Source organism: Cygnus olor, chromosome 29 (genome assembly GCF_009769625.2).
Source record: "Cygnus olor isolate bCygOlo1 chromosome 29, bCygOlo1.pri.v2, whole genome shotgun sequence".
Lineage (NCBI taxonomy): Eukaryota > Metazoa > Chordata > Aves > Anseriformes > Anatidae > Cygnus > Cygnus olor.
In genome coordinates this window covers 2,328,782-2,341,853 of record NC_049197.1, presented here as the reverse complement: position 1 = coordinate 2,341,853, position 13,072 = coordinate 2,328,782, and the positions used below count along the sequence as shown (strand labels likewise).

General features: G+C 58.0%; 1 protein-coding gene across 1 annotated transcript; it reads left to right on the top strand.

Annotated features, from left to right (window-relative positions):
• The first annotated feature begins 53 nt into the window (after window positions 1-53).
• Window positions 54-12,618, top strand: PA2G4 (proliferation-associated 2G4). The gene is made up of 13 exons (XM_040539541.1): window positions 54-220; window positions 2,738-2,866; window positions 3,439-3,544; window positions 3,765-3,834; window positions 4,991-5,083; window positions 5,791-5,854; window positions 7,366-7,444; window positions 8,529-8,607; window positions 8,889-9,022; window positions 9,638-9,732; window positions 10,229-10,356; window positions 10,886-10,939; window positions 11,234-12,618. The coding sequence occupies exons 1-13, from the start codon at window positions 133-135 to the stop codon at window positions 11,297-11,299; spliced, it is 1,185 nt and encodes a 394-aa protein (XP_040395475.1). The 5' UTR covers window positions 54-132; the 3' UTR covers window positions 11,300-12,618.
• Window positions 12,619-13,072: the final 454 nt, after the last annotated feature.

Below are 13,072 nucleotides of genomic sequence, written 5' to 3'. Positions count from 1 at the left end.
CCAGCGTGCCTCGCGCGGAGCCCGCGCTCCTGCCCTGCTCGCGCGCTCGCGCTCGCGCTCCCCGGGGTCTCGGCGGCGGCGGCGGCGGCAGCGCGGGGGGGGCGGCGGCGGCGGCCGGGGGCGGCTCCGACCATGTCGGGCGAGGAGGAGGCGGCGGAGCTGACCATCGCCGAGGACCTGGTGGTGACCAAGTACAAGATGGGGGGGGACATCGCCAACCGTGAGTGCGGGCCGCGGGCGGCGGGGGGGGGGGAGAGGGAGGGGGGGGAGGGGGACGCCGGGGGTGGGGGGGCAGCACCGGGGGTACTGGGAGGGGCGGGGGGGGGGGGACGGGGACGGGGAGGGGGAGGGGGGAGCGGGAGGCGGCGGGGCCTGGGGCAGGCGGCGCGGCCTAGCGCCCCCCCGGGCCCGTCTGACCCCGCCGGGGGGGGGTGGGGGGGGGAGCACGGAGCCCCCGGGCCGTGGGGTGGGCTGCGGGGGTCCGGGGGGGCCGCTCCCGGTGCCCCCGGCCCGGCCCCGCTCGGCGGGCGCTGCCCGCACGTGGCCTCCGCGCCCCACGTGCACCGGGGGGGGGGGGGGCAGGGCCCGCCGGGCTCCCCCCAGGAGGGGCGGGCGGGGGCACGGCCGCACAGCTCCCCCCCCCCCCCCCGGGCCTGGCTCCCCCCGGTGCCTCCGGTCTTTTGTTAAGGGATCGACCCCCCCTGTCCCGGACCCCCTTACGGGGGGGGGGGGCAACGGGGCCGGGCCGGGGCGCGCTCCCGGGGCTGGGCAGCACCGGGCCGGGCCCTGTCGCCGCTCCCCCACCCCCCCCAGTCCCGGGACCCCCCCGGGGTCAGCCCCCTGATCCCGGCTGCCCCCCGTGGCTCCTGCCCCCCCCCCCCCCCCCCCCCGTCTCGGTTCTAAACGTTTATTTTTGCTGCATCACCCCCGCAGCTCGCTGCCCCCTGGAGCTGACAGCTGCTGCCCGAGGCCCCGGGACTGGTGGCGCTGGGGGGCCCCGGGAGCACCGTGCCCACCACCCCCCCGGGGCTACCGTCGGGCTCCTTGAGGCGCCCCCTGATCCTCAGTGGGACCCGGCTGGGGAGCGACGCGGGGCTCTGGAGCTGCGCCAGCCCCCCAGGGCTCGCAGCCTCCCGTCGGCCCCGCTCTGCTGCCCCGAGCGTCGGTACCGGGGGGGCAGAGCCCCCCGTGGGATTGGAGCCGCTCCCCGGCGGCTTGGCACGCCGGCTTCAACACCGGCCACCGGTTTGGCACGTGGAGCGGCCGCCCCGGGTCCGGTGGGGGACGGCAGCTCGGTCCCAGTGTTTGTCTTAGTGGAGTTGGGAGCGTGTTGGGGAAGGGCGAACGGAGCCGTGGCAAAAAGATTTCCTGGTTCGCAGCACCCCGTGCCCGTGGCGTGCCTTCGGTGCCGCGAGGTACTCGCGGCCCTACACGAGGCGTTGTGGAAGGACGGAGCGGGGTTAGGAGGCTTCGCGCCGGCTGCTGCCCGGTTTCGTCCTAACGCTCTAAGGAGCACAGCTCTCCGCTTGTCTCCCCGCAGCGTTTGCTTTAACGCTGTCATTTTTCACCTCCCTGTGTCCTGCCACCCGTTAAACGCCTCCTGTGTAGGAGCATTGTCTGTGCTTGGGAGCGTTCCCAATTCGTAAGCGTCTGTGACACGTGGAAAGGTGACCGAAACCGCCCGAAAGGTGTCGTGCAGGTGGAAGCTTCGGGTTTTGGCAGTGTCAAGGAAACGATAAGAACCTGTCCTCGGAAACGCCTTCTTGGGCACTTCCAAAGCACGTACTTACACCCAGAACGTGCACCACCGGTGACAGAAGCTCCCACCGAGGGGAAGCGCTTCACAGGGCGGCTTCTTACAAAAGCAACGCGCTCACAGCGCGGGGGGAAGCTGCGAGGATGCCTTTTACACCAGGACCTGAAAACTTTAGTGTAAGCCTTGCGAGTCCTGGTCGAGCGTCCCGGCTTCACGAGAAGGATGAGGGGGAACGGCAGCTGGGGGCTGCAGGGAGCCCGCGGTGCCGTCGAGGTGTGTTGGTAGGGGAAAAGCCGTGGGGCTGTCCTGCAAAGCTCCAGGCCCGCTGGAGCCAAAAGGCTGCCAGGACTCGTAGGCACCAGAATACGCCCCAAAAAGGGGGACAGGCAACGTGTGAAGCAGGCAGCGAAACTCGCCCTGACCTCCAGCGAGGCGCGCGGCGTCCCCCGCGTCAGCCGGGCGCCGTGTCGGGGAGCAGAGCACGCGCCCTGCCTTAGAGCCGTGATTCTGCAGCGTCAGGGCCCAACGAAACGGGCTCTGCTTCGCCTGCTCCGGGCCCTCTGGTCCCACGCGCCCGCAGCGGTGGCCCCTGCCCCTTTGATGTGCTGCGCGTCTTGCCTCCTGAGTAATTTCCAAACCTGTTTCTGGAGCTCTGACTTGGCTGGAAAGAATGTGGGAGAGCGGTGTTCCTGCTCGGCTGCTTTGTTGAGCAGGGCTCGGTGTGTGAGGCTGCAGCGCTTCACCCGTGCAAATCCCAACTTACCTCTGTTTGCTCGCGCTCTTCAGGGAAGCGGCTCGGGAAAGCCAGCTCTCAAAAACACAAAATACCCATTAAAATGGGTTTTCTGTGTGTCCGCAGCCCTCTTGGTGAAAAGCAGAGTCGAGAATCTTGCTCCCCACAGAAAAATGGATCGATCTCTTGCCCCCGCGGTGCTCACCGTTACTGCGCTGTGACGGCTCCGTGTCTGTGCTTCTCTCCAGGGGTCCTGCGTGCCGTGGTGGAAGCAGCCAGCTCGGGAGCGTCGGTTCTGTGCTTGTGCGAGAAGGGAGACGCCATGATCATGGAGGAGACCGGCAAGATTTTCAAGAAGGAGAAAGAAATGAAAAAAGGTGAGGCCTGCTCCAACGCGGCCGTGTCGGTTTGGGCCTGTTGGGTGCCCGGTGCGAGGGGGCAGCGGGGCAGGAAGTGCCGCTCGTTATCGTTAGAACTGGACTGCGTCTCCCAGAGAGCCGGTCTCAGCCCAGATCACCCTGCTTGTCCTGCTCACAGCATCACCAGTGAGCCGGAGCTTCGTGTTTTGTCGCTCCCCGAAACGAGGGTCAGTGGGGGCAGCGCTGCCCTCCCTATGGCCGGCCTGGAGCCGCCCTGGAAATGGTGACACCTGAACGTGGCACTGAGCTCCCTGCGTTGTGCTCTGGAGGCTTGGGGTCCCTTTCGCAAGTGTCTTAGTGCTGGGGATCCGTTTCTTTGGTGGGTGCCTGGGCAAAAGGAAGAGCCGGCGCAGGAGCACGCCACGCGCTGCAGTCCTCCTGCTTTTGGGCTGGAGGCGGATGCAACGGGGCTTTTCACACAGCTTTAAAAGAACCTCAAACCTAAGCGACGTTCACGCTGCCCGGGCTGCTGCCTGCGCTGCGTGAGGCTGCGGGACTTCACGGGGTGTTTCTGTGTTTTCCGTTCGCAGGTATTGCCTTCCCGACGAGTATATCAGTAAATAACTGTGTCTGTCACTTCTCCCCCTTGAAGAGCGACCAAGACTACATCCTCAAAGACGGAGACTTGGTCAAAATGTAAGCGTCTTGCTTATGTTTCTTGTGAGTTGGCTGCTGGCATCTGGGCTTTGCTTTTTAATCCTGCTCGGTGTGTTAAGTACTTCCCCAACGTGACTAATTGCAGAACCTAATAGCTAGTCAAGCTTTTGAAGCACGCCTGCATGTGGAATACTTGTAGAAGTCACACAAGTTTCCCGAGCCATTAGGCCCCACCTGTAATTAACTCTTTGTGTTGCAGCGACTTGGGCGTCCACGTGGATGGCTTCATAGCGAATGTAGCACACACTTTTGTCATAGACGCCTCCAAGGTAGGTTTGTAGTGCGGTGGTGTCGCTCCTGCAGCTGCTGCTTTGTGTGCAGCCTAAAGGAGAGAGCAAACAGCCGACGTGTGGTGCACCTGGTTCTACAGCAGCAGCGCAGAGCCTCGGGGAGGTGGCTGCTTGGGTTGCAAAGGCGCCACGGATCTGGTGTAAAAACGGTGCCTTTTGTAAAACCCCTCAGTCCCCTGGAAGGCGAGGGCTGGCGCGCTGCCTCAGCGTGTACAATTCTGCAAGGTTACAAAGAGCTTGGGACAGACCAAACGCAGGCTGCGCTGCAGCGAGGTGTTTGGAGTGTCTGCTGCGCAAATGGAGGTGCGGCTGGCTGTGGGGCGGGCTGGGCAGGTTTTCCTGCCCCCTCTGCTGGCCGAGGCACGCGGAGCCGAGCGCCGCGCTGCTGCCATCACCTTCCCAAACCCGAGCACGGGGGGGGGCTCGTTTCCCGGCCCCAAACACCCGTCCTTGCCGCCTGCTTTTCCTGTCCGAGCGTGCCTGGGCAGGCCTGGGGCAGTTTTTCTCACCTGGGGTCGGTGGCAGCGCGCAGCCCTGGCACCCGCTGGCACGGGTGGTTGGTGGGCCAGGCCTTCGGTCGGGCGTTCTGGAGGTGAGGCCAAGCCATGCTCCTGCAGCCGGCTGCGGGAGTCGCTGTTAGGTGCGTGGAGCTGTCACGTAGGCTTGGAACAGGATTTTAGCTGTAGTCTGGGGAGGAGAACGGCGGTGTGGGTCTTCAGAATGGTTTTTCTCTTGTGGAGAGGACAGAAAAAGTTCATGAGATGTATTGGAAGCCTTTCCCCAGTCCACGTTCCTGGCTACACAAGAGTCCTGTTCAGTCTTTGACAGCGATGAGCTTGTGTGAGGGTGTTCTTGTTGAAATTCAACAGGAAATAGCGGAAAAATTCAACAGGAAATAATGGAGAGCCAGCGTGGTTGTGGCTGATGCTCACCTGCTTTTTGAACAGGGGAAGGACTAACGGCAGAGCTGCAAAGCCAGTAGCTCCCCTACCTCTGACTGAGATCCCTTGCTCTGCTCGGGGAGGGTGTTTGGTTAGATGGAGGCTTTCCGTCTCTGGGCAGTCAGCAGAGCATTCTTGACAATAAGAGGTAAAAGAACTTAGCCCAAAGAGCCTTTATTTTCCCGTTCTTGCAGGAAAACCCCGTGTCAGGCCGTAAGGCTGATGTCATCAAAGCAGCTCACCTCTGTGCTGAAGCCGCTCTGCGCTTGGTGAAGCCTGGAAACCAGGTGAACGACCGAGGGGTGTGGAAACACAGCTCGGACGGGGCAAGGAGCTCCGGTCGCCTGTACCACACGGCTGCTTTGGGCATAAAAATGAAGGCCTGGGAAGCACGGCCCAGCTCTGTGGGGAGCTGGAAGCAGCTGTCTGCAGGCAGCGCTCCTGGGGGAGCACCGGCCCCGGGGTGGGGGCTCCTCTGTCAGCAGCTCTGGCTTCTTGCAGGACCCGAGTGCTCGCTTGTGTGAGGGTGGCTTCGCAGAGAAGCCGCGGGCGCTTCTGCTCGCCGGTCCTTCCCTTCTGGGGGCAGCCGGGCACGCAGCAGATCCCCTGAAAGGGGCTCCCTTAAACCTCTCCCACTTGCGCCTCTCCCTTGCCTGCTGCTCAGACGCCTCAGCGGCCACAGGCTTTCTCCTTTGTCGCCCTATTACTATTCCAGACGTGCCTGGGTTTCTCGTAGCTGCCGGTGTGATCCCCTAAAGGGACGGCTTGTGAAAAGGCGCTGGGTGCGACCAGGAGGCTGAGCTGACCTCGTGGTCCGTGCCGTTTTTGTTGATACGGGGTTAAAAATGGAAGCCTGGCGACGGTTCTCCTTTTTTTTTTTGGAGGTGTCAGAGCACCGCTTGGTTTATCACGGAACACTGTCGAGTGAAAAACCTGTCGTGCCTGTGCCTTGGATTTTATGCCCTTAATGTGTTTTCATGTGTTCTTCATCCAGAATACACAAGTGACAGACACGTGGAACAAAATAGCCCACTCGTTTCACTGCACGCCGATCGAAGGTAAGGCCTGGGGAGCAGCTGAGGCAGAGGTAGCAATGTTTTAATTACACACTGATCGAGATCCCGAGCTGCCCTCTTCAAATTCTGGGAAGCACACGCTGGCAACAGGTCCTAGACACGCCATCTCTAAACGCAGCAGCCTTTGCTTAAAAATGCCTTCAAAACTACCTAGATTCTTCTTCCTTCCTCTGTTTTTTGTTTTTGGTTTTGATCTGTTTTTAAAGATGCGTTAATCTAGGAACAACAGCCGTGGGCTTCCCGGACTGGTAGGTGGTGTCCTGGCTTGGGGACTTCCTGCTGACCTTGGGCGAATCGCTTGGCCCTCTGCTGCAGACTTGGCCACTCGCAGTTCAATCCCCTTTAGTAAATGCACAAAAGAGCTCATTTGTAATGCGGGATCCATTGCAAAAGATGCCCATAGATGCGCAGGGTATGTAATTTCCTCCCTCACAGCTCCAAACTGATTCATGTTTTCTTCACGGCCTCGATAATGAGCGGGGGAAAGGCGCTGGGGTAGCTTCTTGTGGAAAGGAGAAGGCTGGGCTCTTGTTTGAAAGGTGGCAAGAGCTGAGCTCGACATTTGGCACGTGCAGATGCTTTTCTCCTAGTTAGTGACATCACCAACAAACTGTTTTCAGCCGCGATTAAATTGGCCCATTATTAGTTAAATTTCCTGAAACACCGTAAAGCTGGCGCGTTCTCTCCGCTCGCCTTGGCCCAGCCTTGGAAGGTCGCTGCCCTGTTCCCTGTGTGGGATGGCTTTGTGGGTCTCCTCAGTGCTCTGCTCCTTTCTCTGAGAAACCGTGGCATGAGCCGCAGCGAGGAGGCGGCTGCTCACACTGTCAAGGGAGTTGAAGCAGCCACTGTTTTGGAAACAGTCAAGTGCCGTAATTATCTAGGCACTGGCAGCAGCAGAAGGCCCCAGCTGATGAAAACAAACGGAGCTGCTGGCAGCTGGGCTCTCCCTTCCCGCTGGCAGAGCCGTCCTCCCTGGACGAGACGCGTGTCCCAGGCTGGGCTGGGGGCAGGAGTGGCCGCGTGTACCCCTGGTAGGCTCCAGGCTGAAGGGGAACAGAAAGGGAGAGCGAGTTGGGCCCACCAAATACGCCCTGAGTGCGGTACGGCCTAGCCGGCACCGAAAGTCTTCATTCATTTGACGTGTTTAAAAACACCCAGGAGCGTGATGCGTGTGCTCACGGGCTCACCTCCAGCCCGTTACAAGTGGCTGGTGAGTCGGGGCGCTTCACTGAGGAGCAGCAGTGCCAGAAGGGGTCCCCAACTCCTCCTGCAGGGGGAGGACTGCGGGGGTCACTGGGCTCCGGGGAGCTCCGCATCCGCTGACGTGTGGGGACAGCCCCCGACCAGCCCCTGACCAGGTGAAGCTGAGGAAGCTTTAACACCCGAGACGGTTTGCTTGGCTATTGGCTGCAGCCCCGGGTCCTGGAGTGTTGATAAATGCGAGGCTCTGGCGTGCAGCTCAGAGGTGTTAATGGGTTCTCTTATCGTGGCAGGGATGCTGTCGCACCAGCTGAAACAGCATGTGATCGATGGAGAGAAAACAATCATCCAGAACCCTACAGACCAGCAAAAGTGAGCATCACCTCGGGGGTTGCTGCCTTCCACGGTATCTGGGAGTGGCGTGGCTTGGTCTGGGGCTCTCATTTCTCACTTTTTGGCTGTGGGATCAGGCGGGGTGTGGCAGGTATGTTTGCACGTGGTGGCTGGCTGCCGCTGCGACGGAGTTTAACCCACAGGAAGAGCGCTCCCTGCACGAAGCCTTGCTTGAAGTCTGACCCAGGAAGGCAGACTCGGAGGTTGTTATCCCCCTAGCTTGTCTGTTCTACGTGAACGTGCACCGTGTCTCGGTGTTTGGGGTTTGTTCTGAGAAGGAAAGGCTGCAAGGCACCGATGTGACACTCCTTGCTGGCACCTGCGAGCGTTCTTGGTTTCCGTCCAGTTTCTTGAAGGAGTCCCCAGTAAATTGCAGCCTGTGGCCTTAGAGGCTGCCAGCAAAATAGCCAACTGTTGCTTGCCGTGGCCGTGGATGCTCGTTCAGCAGGAAGCGTGCCAAGGCTGTCGCTTGTCTCGCAGAGGCTGCCAGGAGCCCACTGCATGGTGATGACTGTCAGTAGCATCTCAGGATGGTTTTGGACTAATGAGCTGGATGTGTCCTGCTCCAGCAGCTTCTTTCCCTCGGGGTGCACTCAGGGCTGGGTCTCAAGCTGAATATTTAGAGTTTAGGGGCTTTAAATCCAGCACTTGGCTCGTGGGGTCTCTAGCGTAGGGACGTACTGGGTGCAGTGGGCTCTTGGCCTGCTGGGACGTGACCACAAGCTCAAGGAGCTGGCGCTGAATGTGGGGGACAGCTTCCCCCCCTCTCTGGGGATGGAGCTACTTGTCCTGGGCAGGAAGAGCACTGGCTTGCTGTTGTTTTTCTCTGCCCGCCTGTCGCTGATCAGTTCTATTACCTGGGACGTAAATCTTGGACTTCTGTGCCAGCTTTTGCTCTTCTGGTCGGGGACCCGCTCACTTCGGAGCACCCTGGCGCTGCTTTGTGCTTGCAGACCCTCACTGGCTAAGCCCAGCGTGGGCTTGTTGGAGGTGCTGTGGCTGCATGGGAGGTGTCGTCTTCTCTACTTGCCATTGTTTGACTCACCAAACCTTTTTCATCCAGGAAGGACCACGAAAAAGCAGAATTTGAGGTCCACGAAGTTTATGCTGTCGATGTTCTTGTCAGCAGTGGAGAGGGAAAGGTGAGTTGGGTGCTCCCTGCCCCATGTTCCTCTGCGCGCGTGGCCGACGCGGCTGGGTTTGATCACAGCCAGCGGTGCTGACTGCCCCATCCACGTGGCTGCGGGGTCTCGCTGCGTCTCTTTGGGTGTAGCTTTTTCCATCAAAAAAGTCAGGGCGGACTTTTACGGTGTCAGAGCCCGCCCGGTGCTTGCAGATGTAAACGTCCTGGCCCAGGCAGTTCTCTGGCTGAGGAGTTGCTGCTCTGCCCCCTTCCCGCTCTCAGCTCTGTTTGCATTTTCAGGCGAAGGACGCTGGGCAGAGGACTACGATTTACAAAAGGGACCCCTCCAAACAGTATGGCTTGAAGATGAAAACCTCCCGTGCCTTTTTCAGCGAGGTGGAGAGGCGCTTTGATACTATGCCATTTACTCTCAGGTATTTGCTTTTACTCGTGACCTCCCCACGTGTGCAGAGTTGGATGCTTCATGTGAGCTTACAGACCATGCTGACAGCAAAAGCAGCGTGCTTTCAGTGTCCGTCACAGAGGGGGAGGCAGCTTCTGCTACTTTATGTTGGGGCTTGCTGTACTTGAGCCCAGGAGCGGGCGGAGGAAGGATGTTACGGGCTTAAACAGGAATCCCAGGCACAGGCTGAGGATCGGAGAATCTCCTGGGCCCTGCATGGCAGGCGGGGAGTCTGGAATTGTGGCTAAAATAAAAAGGAGAGGAGTGAAAGTAGTGCCAGGGTGCAGCATGAGGAGGGGAGGCAGCTCCAATCAATTTTTGGATGTGACGTGCTTGCGAAATAAGGAAGCAACGTTCACCTGATGGGCTCTTTTTGTCTTTAAATCCACTTACCTTTTCCGCTCTCGGAAGGCAATCGTTCACCCAGCAGGTGCCTGCTCTGACAAACTGTTTTGTCACTGCAACACACGCAGCGCCGCTGGGCGAGGGAGACACAAGTGTAGAAAGTCCCCAGGCTGACCCCGGGGGCAATTCTGAAGCCTGCGGGGTGGGATCTGGCTCAGCTGTGGCTCTCTTTCCTCTGCAGGGCATTTGAGGATGAGAAGAAGGCCAGGATGGGGGTGGTGGAATGCGCCAAACACGAGCTGCTCCAGCCTTTCAATGTCCTCTACGAAAAGGAAGGTGAGTGCTGGTGGTGGGAGGGCTGGGAGCCGGGTGTGGGTGCCTGCTCAGCAGACAGCTGGCGGTCACTTCCCGAGGCTGATGAGACCGGTGCTGGCTGTGCTGCGGCACAAATGCCAGGGGTGCTCTTCAAGGGCCCTGGTATCCGTCCACCTGGAAACTCGCTCCCCGCTGGCTTCTGGACCTTGTTTTGGAATTGTTCCAGCGATTAGATGAAATTTTTCATGGAGTAATTTCCTGGGCAGGAGGAGAGATTGACAGCCGAAGTTTTTGCTTACGGAGCAGGCTGGAGAGGCCGTGGGGTGGTGCTGAGGGAACTGTTTTGCTCTGGTCAGGGTTGGTCTGAGGAGTTCCCGCAGGCTGGTTTGTAGCTGTGACGGTGTGGGAATGGAAATGGGACAGGAATTGAAAGAGCACCTCACTGGGATCATCTGCCTGGATAGCCAGCGGATCAGATGCCCAGGGGCTGGTAGTAACGCCTGTTTCTGCTTTGCAGGAGAGTTTGTTGCACAGTTCAAATTCACAGTGCTTTTAATGCCCAACGGCCCTATGAGGATAACAAGTGGCCCCTTCGAGCCTGAGCTCTACAAGTCGGAGTTTGAGGTGCAAGATGGAGAACTGAAGGTTAGCTTAAAAAAACATAAGGTGCAAGCACATCTCATGGGTTGCCCTGTGTTTCTGCCCCTTGGGATGAAGGTGGGAAGTAAAATCCAGGAGACTGTGCTGGATGGAGAGCGGGTGAGCAGGAGCTTAAAAAATGAAAAGCTCAGCCCCTGCAGCCAGGCTGCCTGCACGTCCGAGGGCAGCAGTAGGTCGTGGTGCAAATCACTGGCTCGTTGCAGCCCCGCAGCACCAGCAAAAATGTTTTAGCCCAGGTTGGGCTCTTATTTCCTGCATCAAACTTCTGACAGCGGTACCAGCCCCTTCCTACGAGCTGCTGAGAAGCCCCGACAGCTGGCTCCAAGGCCTCGTGCCTCAGCGGAGCGCGAGGCTGCGGCATTCCCCGCTACCGCTATGCCTGTTAGGACTTACCACCATTCCTTCAGGGGCTGGCGATGCTCCTTCTGCTGTAAAGGCATTTAAAGCCCTTTATCTTCTGTCAAAAAAAAGAAGTACGGCTTTCTACTCTCTTATGTTTCCTTCCTGTCTCCAGGCCCTTCTACAAAGTTCTGCAAGCCGGAAGACCCAGAAAAAGAAGAAAAAGAAGGTAATTTGGTCACGTTTTGTGGGGATTGGTGGCACCCAGTCAGCAGCACCCAACCTTAACCAAGTTCCTGTGTGGCTGAGTTTCGGGCTCGCCTCCGAGCCTGCCTCAGTGCAGCGCTGAAAGAACATGCTGGTGTTCCCCTGGTGTGGGAAGCGGCACCCTCGAGGCACCCTCTTTTCCTCCCAGTCAGGTTCCTCGGGTGGGCTCCCTCGCAGCTGCGTGGTCGGTCTGCCCCTCGCTGGTGTCCCCGAGCGCGTCTCCGTCCTGACAGCTGCCGTGGGTTTGTTTCCGCAGGCCTCCAAGAACGCAGAGAATGCCACCACGGGAGAGACGGCGGAGGAGAATGAGGCTGGCGACTGAGCGGCTCCCGCTCCCTCCATGTAGCACCCACTTCACACACACTCGCCCCTTTTTCCCCCCAAAAAAACAGAAACAAAATCTAGCACTGTTTGTCTCTTACGACCAAACAACAAACAGGCTGGACTTCCCACTGACAACAACCAGCTCCTGTTGACTTTGCCAATGAGGGAGGATTCTCTCAGCCACTTCAGACTACTTAAAAATAAAGCAGGAAAACAAAATGAGGAGTAAAAGCTAGTCTATATCCACTCTTTCTAACCTTTTATACTACTCATACTTGTTAAAGAGGTGAACAACTAAGCCGTTCCCAGTGAGAGGGAGTGTAGAGAGCTGCTTGCTTTCTTCTTCTTCCTTCTCCCTTTTTTTAATTTCTCCCTTTACAGATTTTCTTGGAGGAAAAAAAAAAAAAGCTGATTACGCCCGAGAAAAAGTGACCTGTGTTTAGTGATATGGTACGCGCGTACGGTGTAAGGTGACCTGCCTCACAGCGCTATCTCAGCTCCTCCCCAGCCGCGTAGGCATTTCTGTCTGTTACCTTGGGGCAGAGGATTTCTCATTTTCTTTTAGCCTCTAGATTGTATATTTCTCATTGGAAAAATACCAAATTTTGCGTCCCCTGTGAGACTGTAGGCTGTCCTGTCTACCGCGCTCTGTCTCTGCCTTGGTTTACATATAAACACTCTTATTTTTTAATACACCGCTGTGGTGAGCTTGTTTTTAAATTGACTGCCCAACTTGAAAGGAAGCAAATCAGCGTTCCCCACCTGATGGCTCTGCGGAGGGGCAGGAGGCAGGCGAGCTGGCTGCCCCAGGGCCGTACCTGCTGCTCTCCAGTTTGTTTAAATTCCCTGATGCCCTGGGGTGTTTTATTCTTCCTCGTGGCTGGTTTCCATGGCCTGTGAGTATGTTCCACTCTTTTATGTGTATTGGATCCTGGAAGGACATCCCGCCTGCACATGCTCTCGGTGGCAGTAGGCAAGGGAAAGGCTACAGCAGACTCGGGCTAGAGTCCAGCCAGGGGTATCGCTCTTTTCTAGTGTTTTTTTTTTTTTTTTTTTAAAGAAAAAAAAAAGCTGATTGAATTTCATGAATTTGAATGTGTGAGGTGTTTTTATGTACTGGTATCTGCTGATGGGGTCTCCGGTCCCTCTCCTTCTGTAGCTGAATTTGGGAAAATCCCCTGCTTTGAAAAACGCCCCGTCAGGCGGCTGCTCCCGGGCTCCTCCGCAGGCACCATGCTTCCCTGCCGCCAGCTGGGGTCTGCCTCAGTTCCACACGTGCAGATACTACCAAAGCCAATAAAAGAGAGTAAACGATGCAATACCTTTTTTTTCTGATTTTTTCCACCTGCCTGCTCCCATTCTCCACCTTTCCAGCTCTGTGGCAGCCCAGGGGCAGGCGGAGGTGCCGCGGGGTGGCGGGTCCTGGGCTCAGCGGCTGCGGAGGGAAACCCACCCCTCGTTCCCCAGCAGGAACATTTTAGCGTTTTTAAGCAATATCCTCTCTTATCGCCTTCTGTGGAGGAACGGCGGAGCTAACCTTTCTCCTCAACCCATGTTACAGGTTTGTACGCCACTAAGACTTGCCGGAGGTTTATTTAATTTTCTATTTTTTACCTGTAAAAAAAAAATATAATGTACCTCGATACAAGACAAGAACCCCCCCGCCGTTGTTTAAAATGTCGAAAAGCTCCCGAGAAGCCCTCTGTAACGCCTTTGTTTCCAAATAAACGTGACTGGTGACCGCGGGCCTGCCTCTCATCACTGGGGGGGG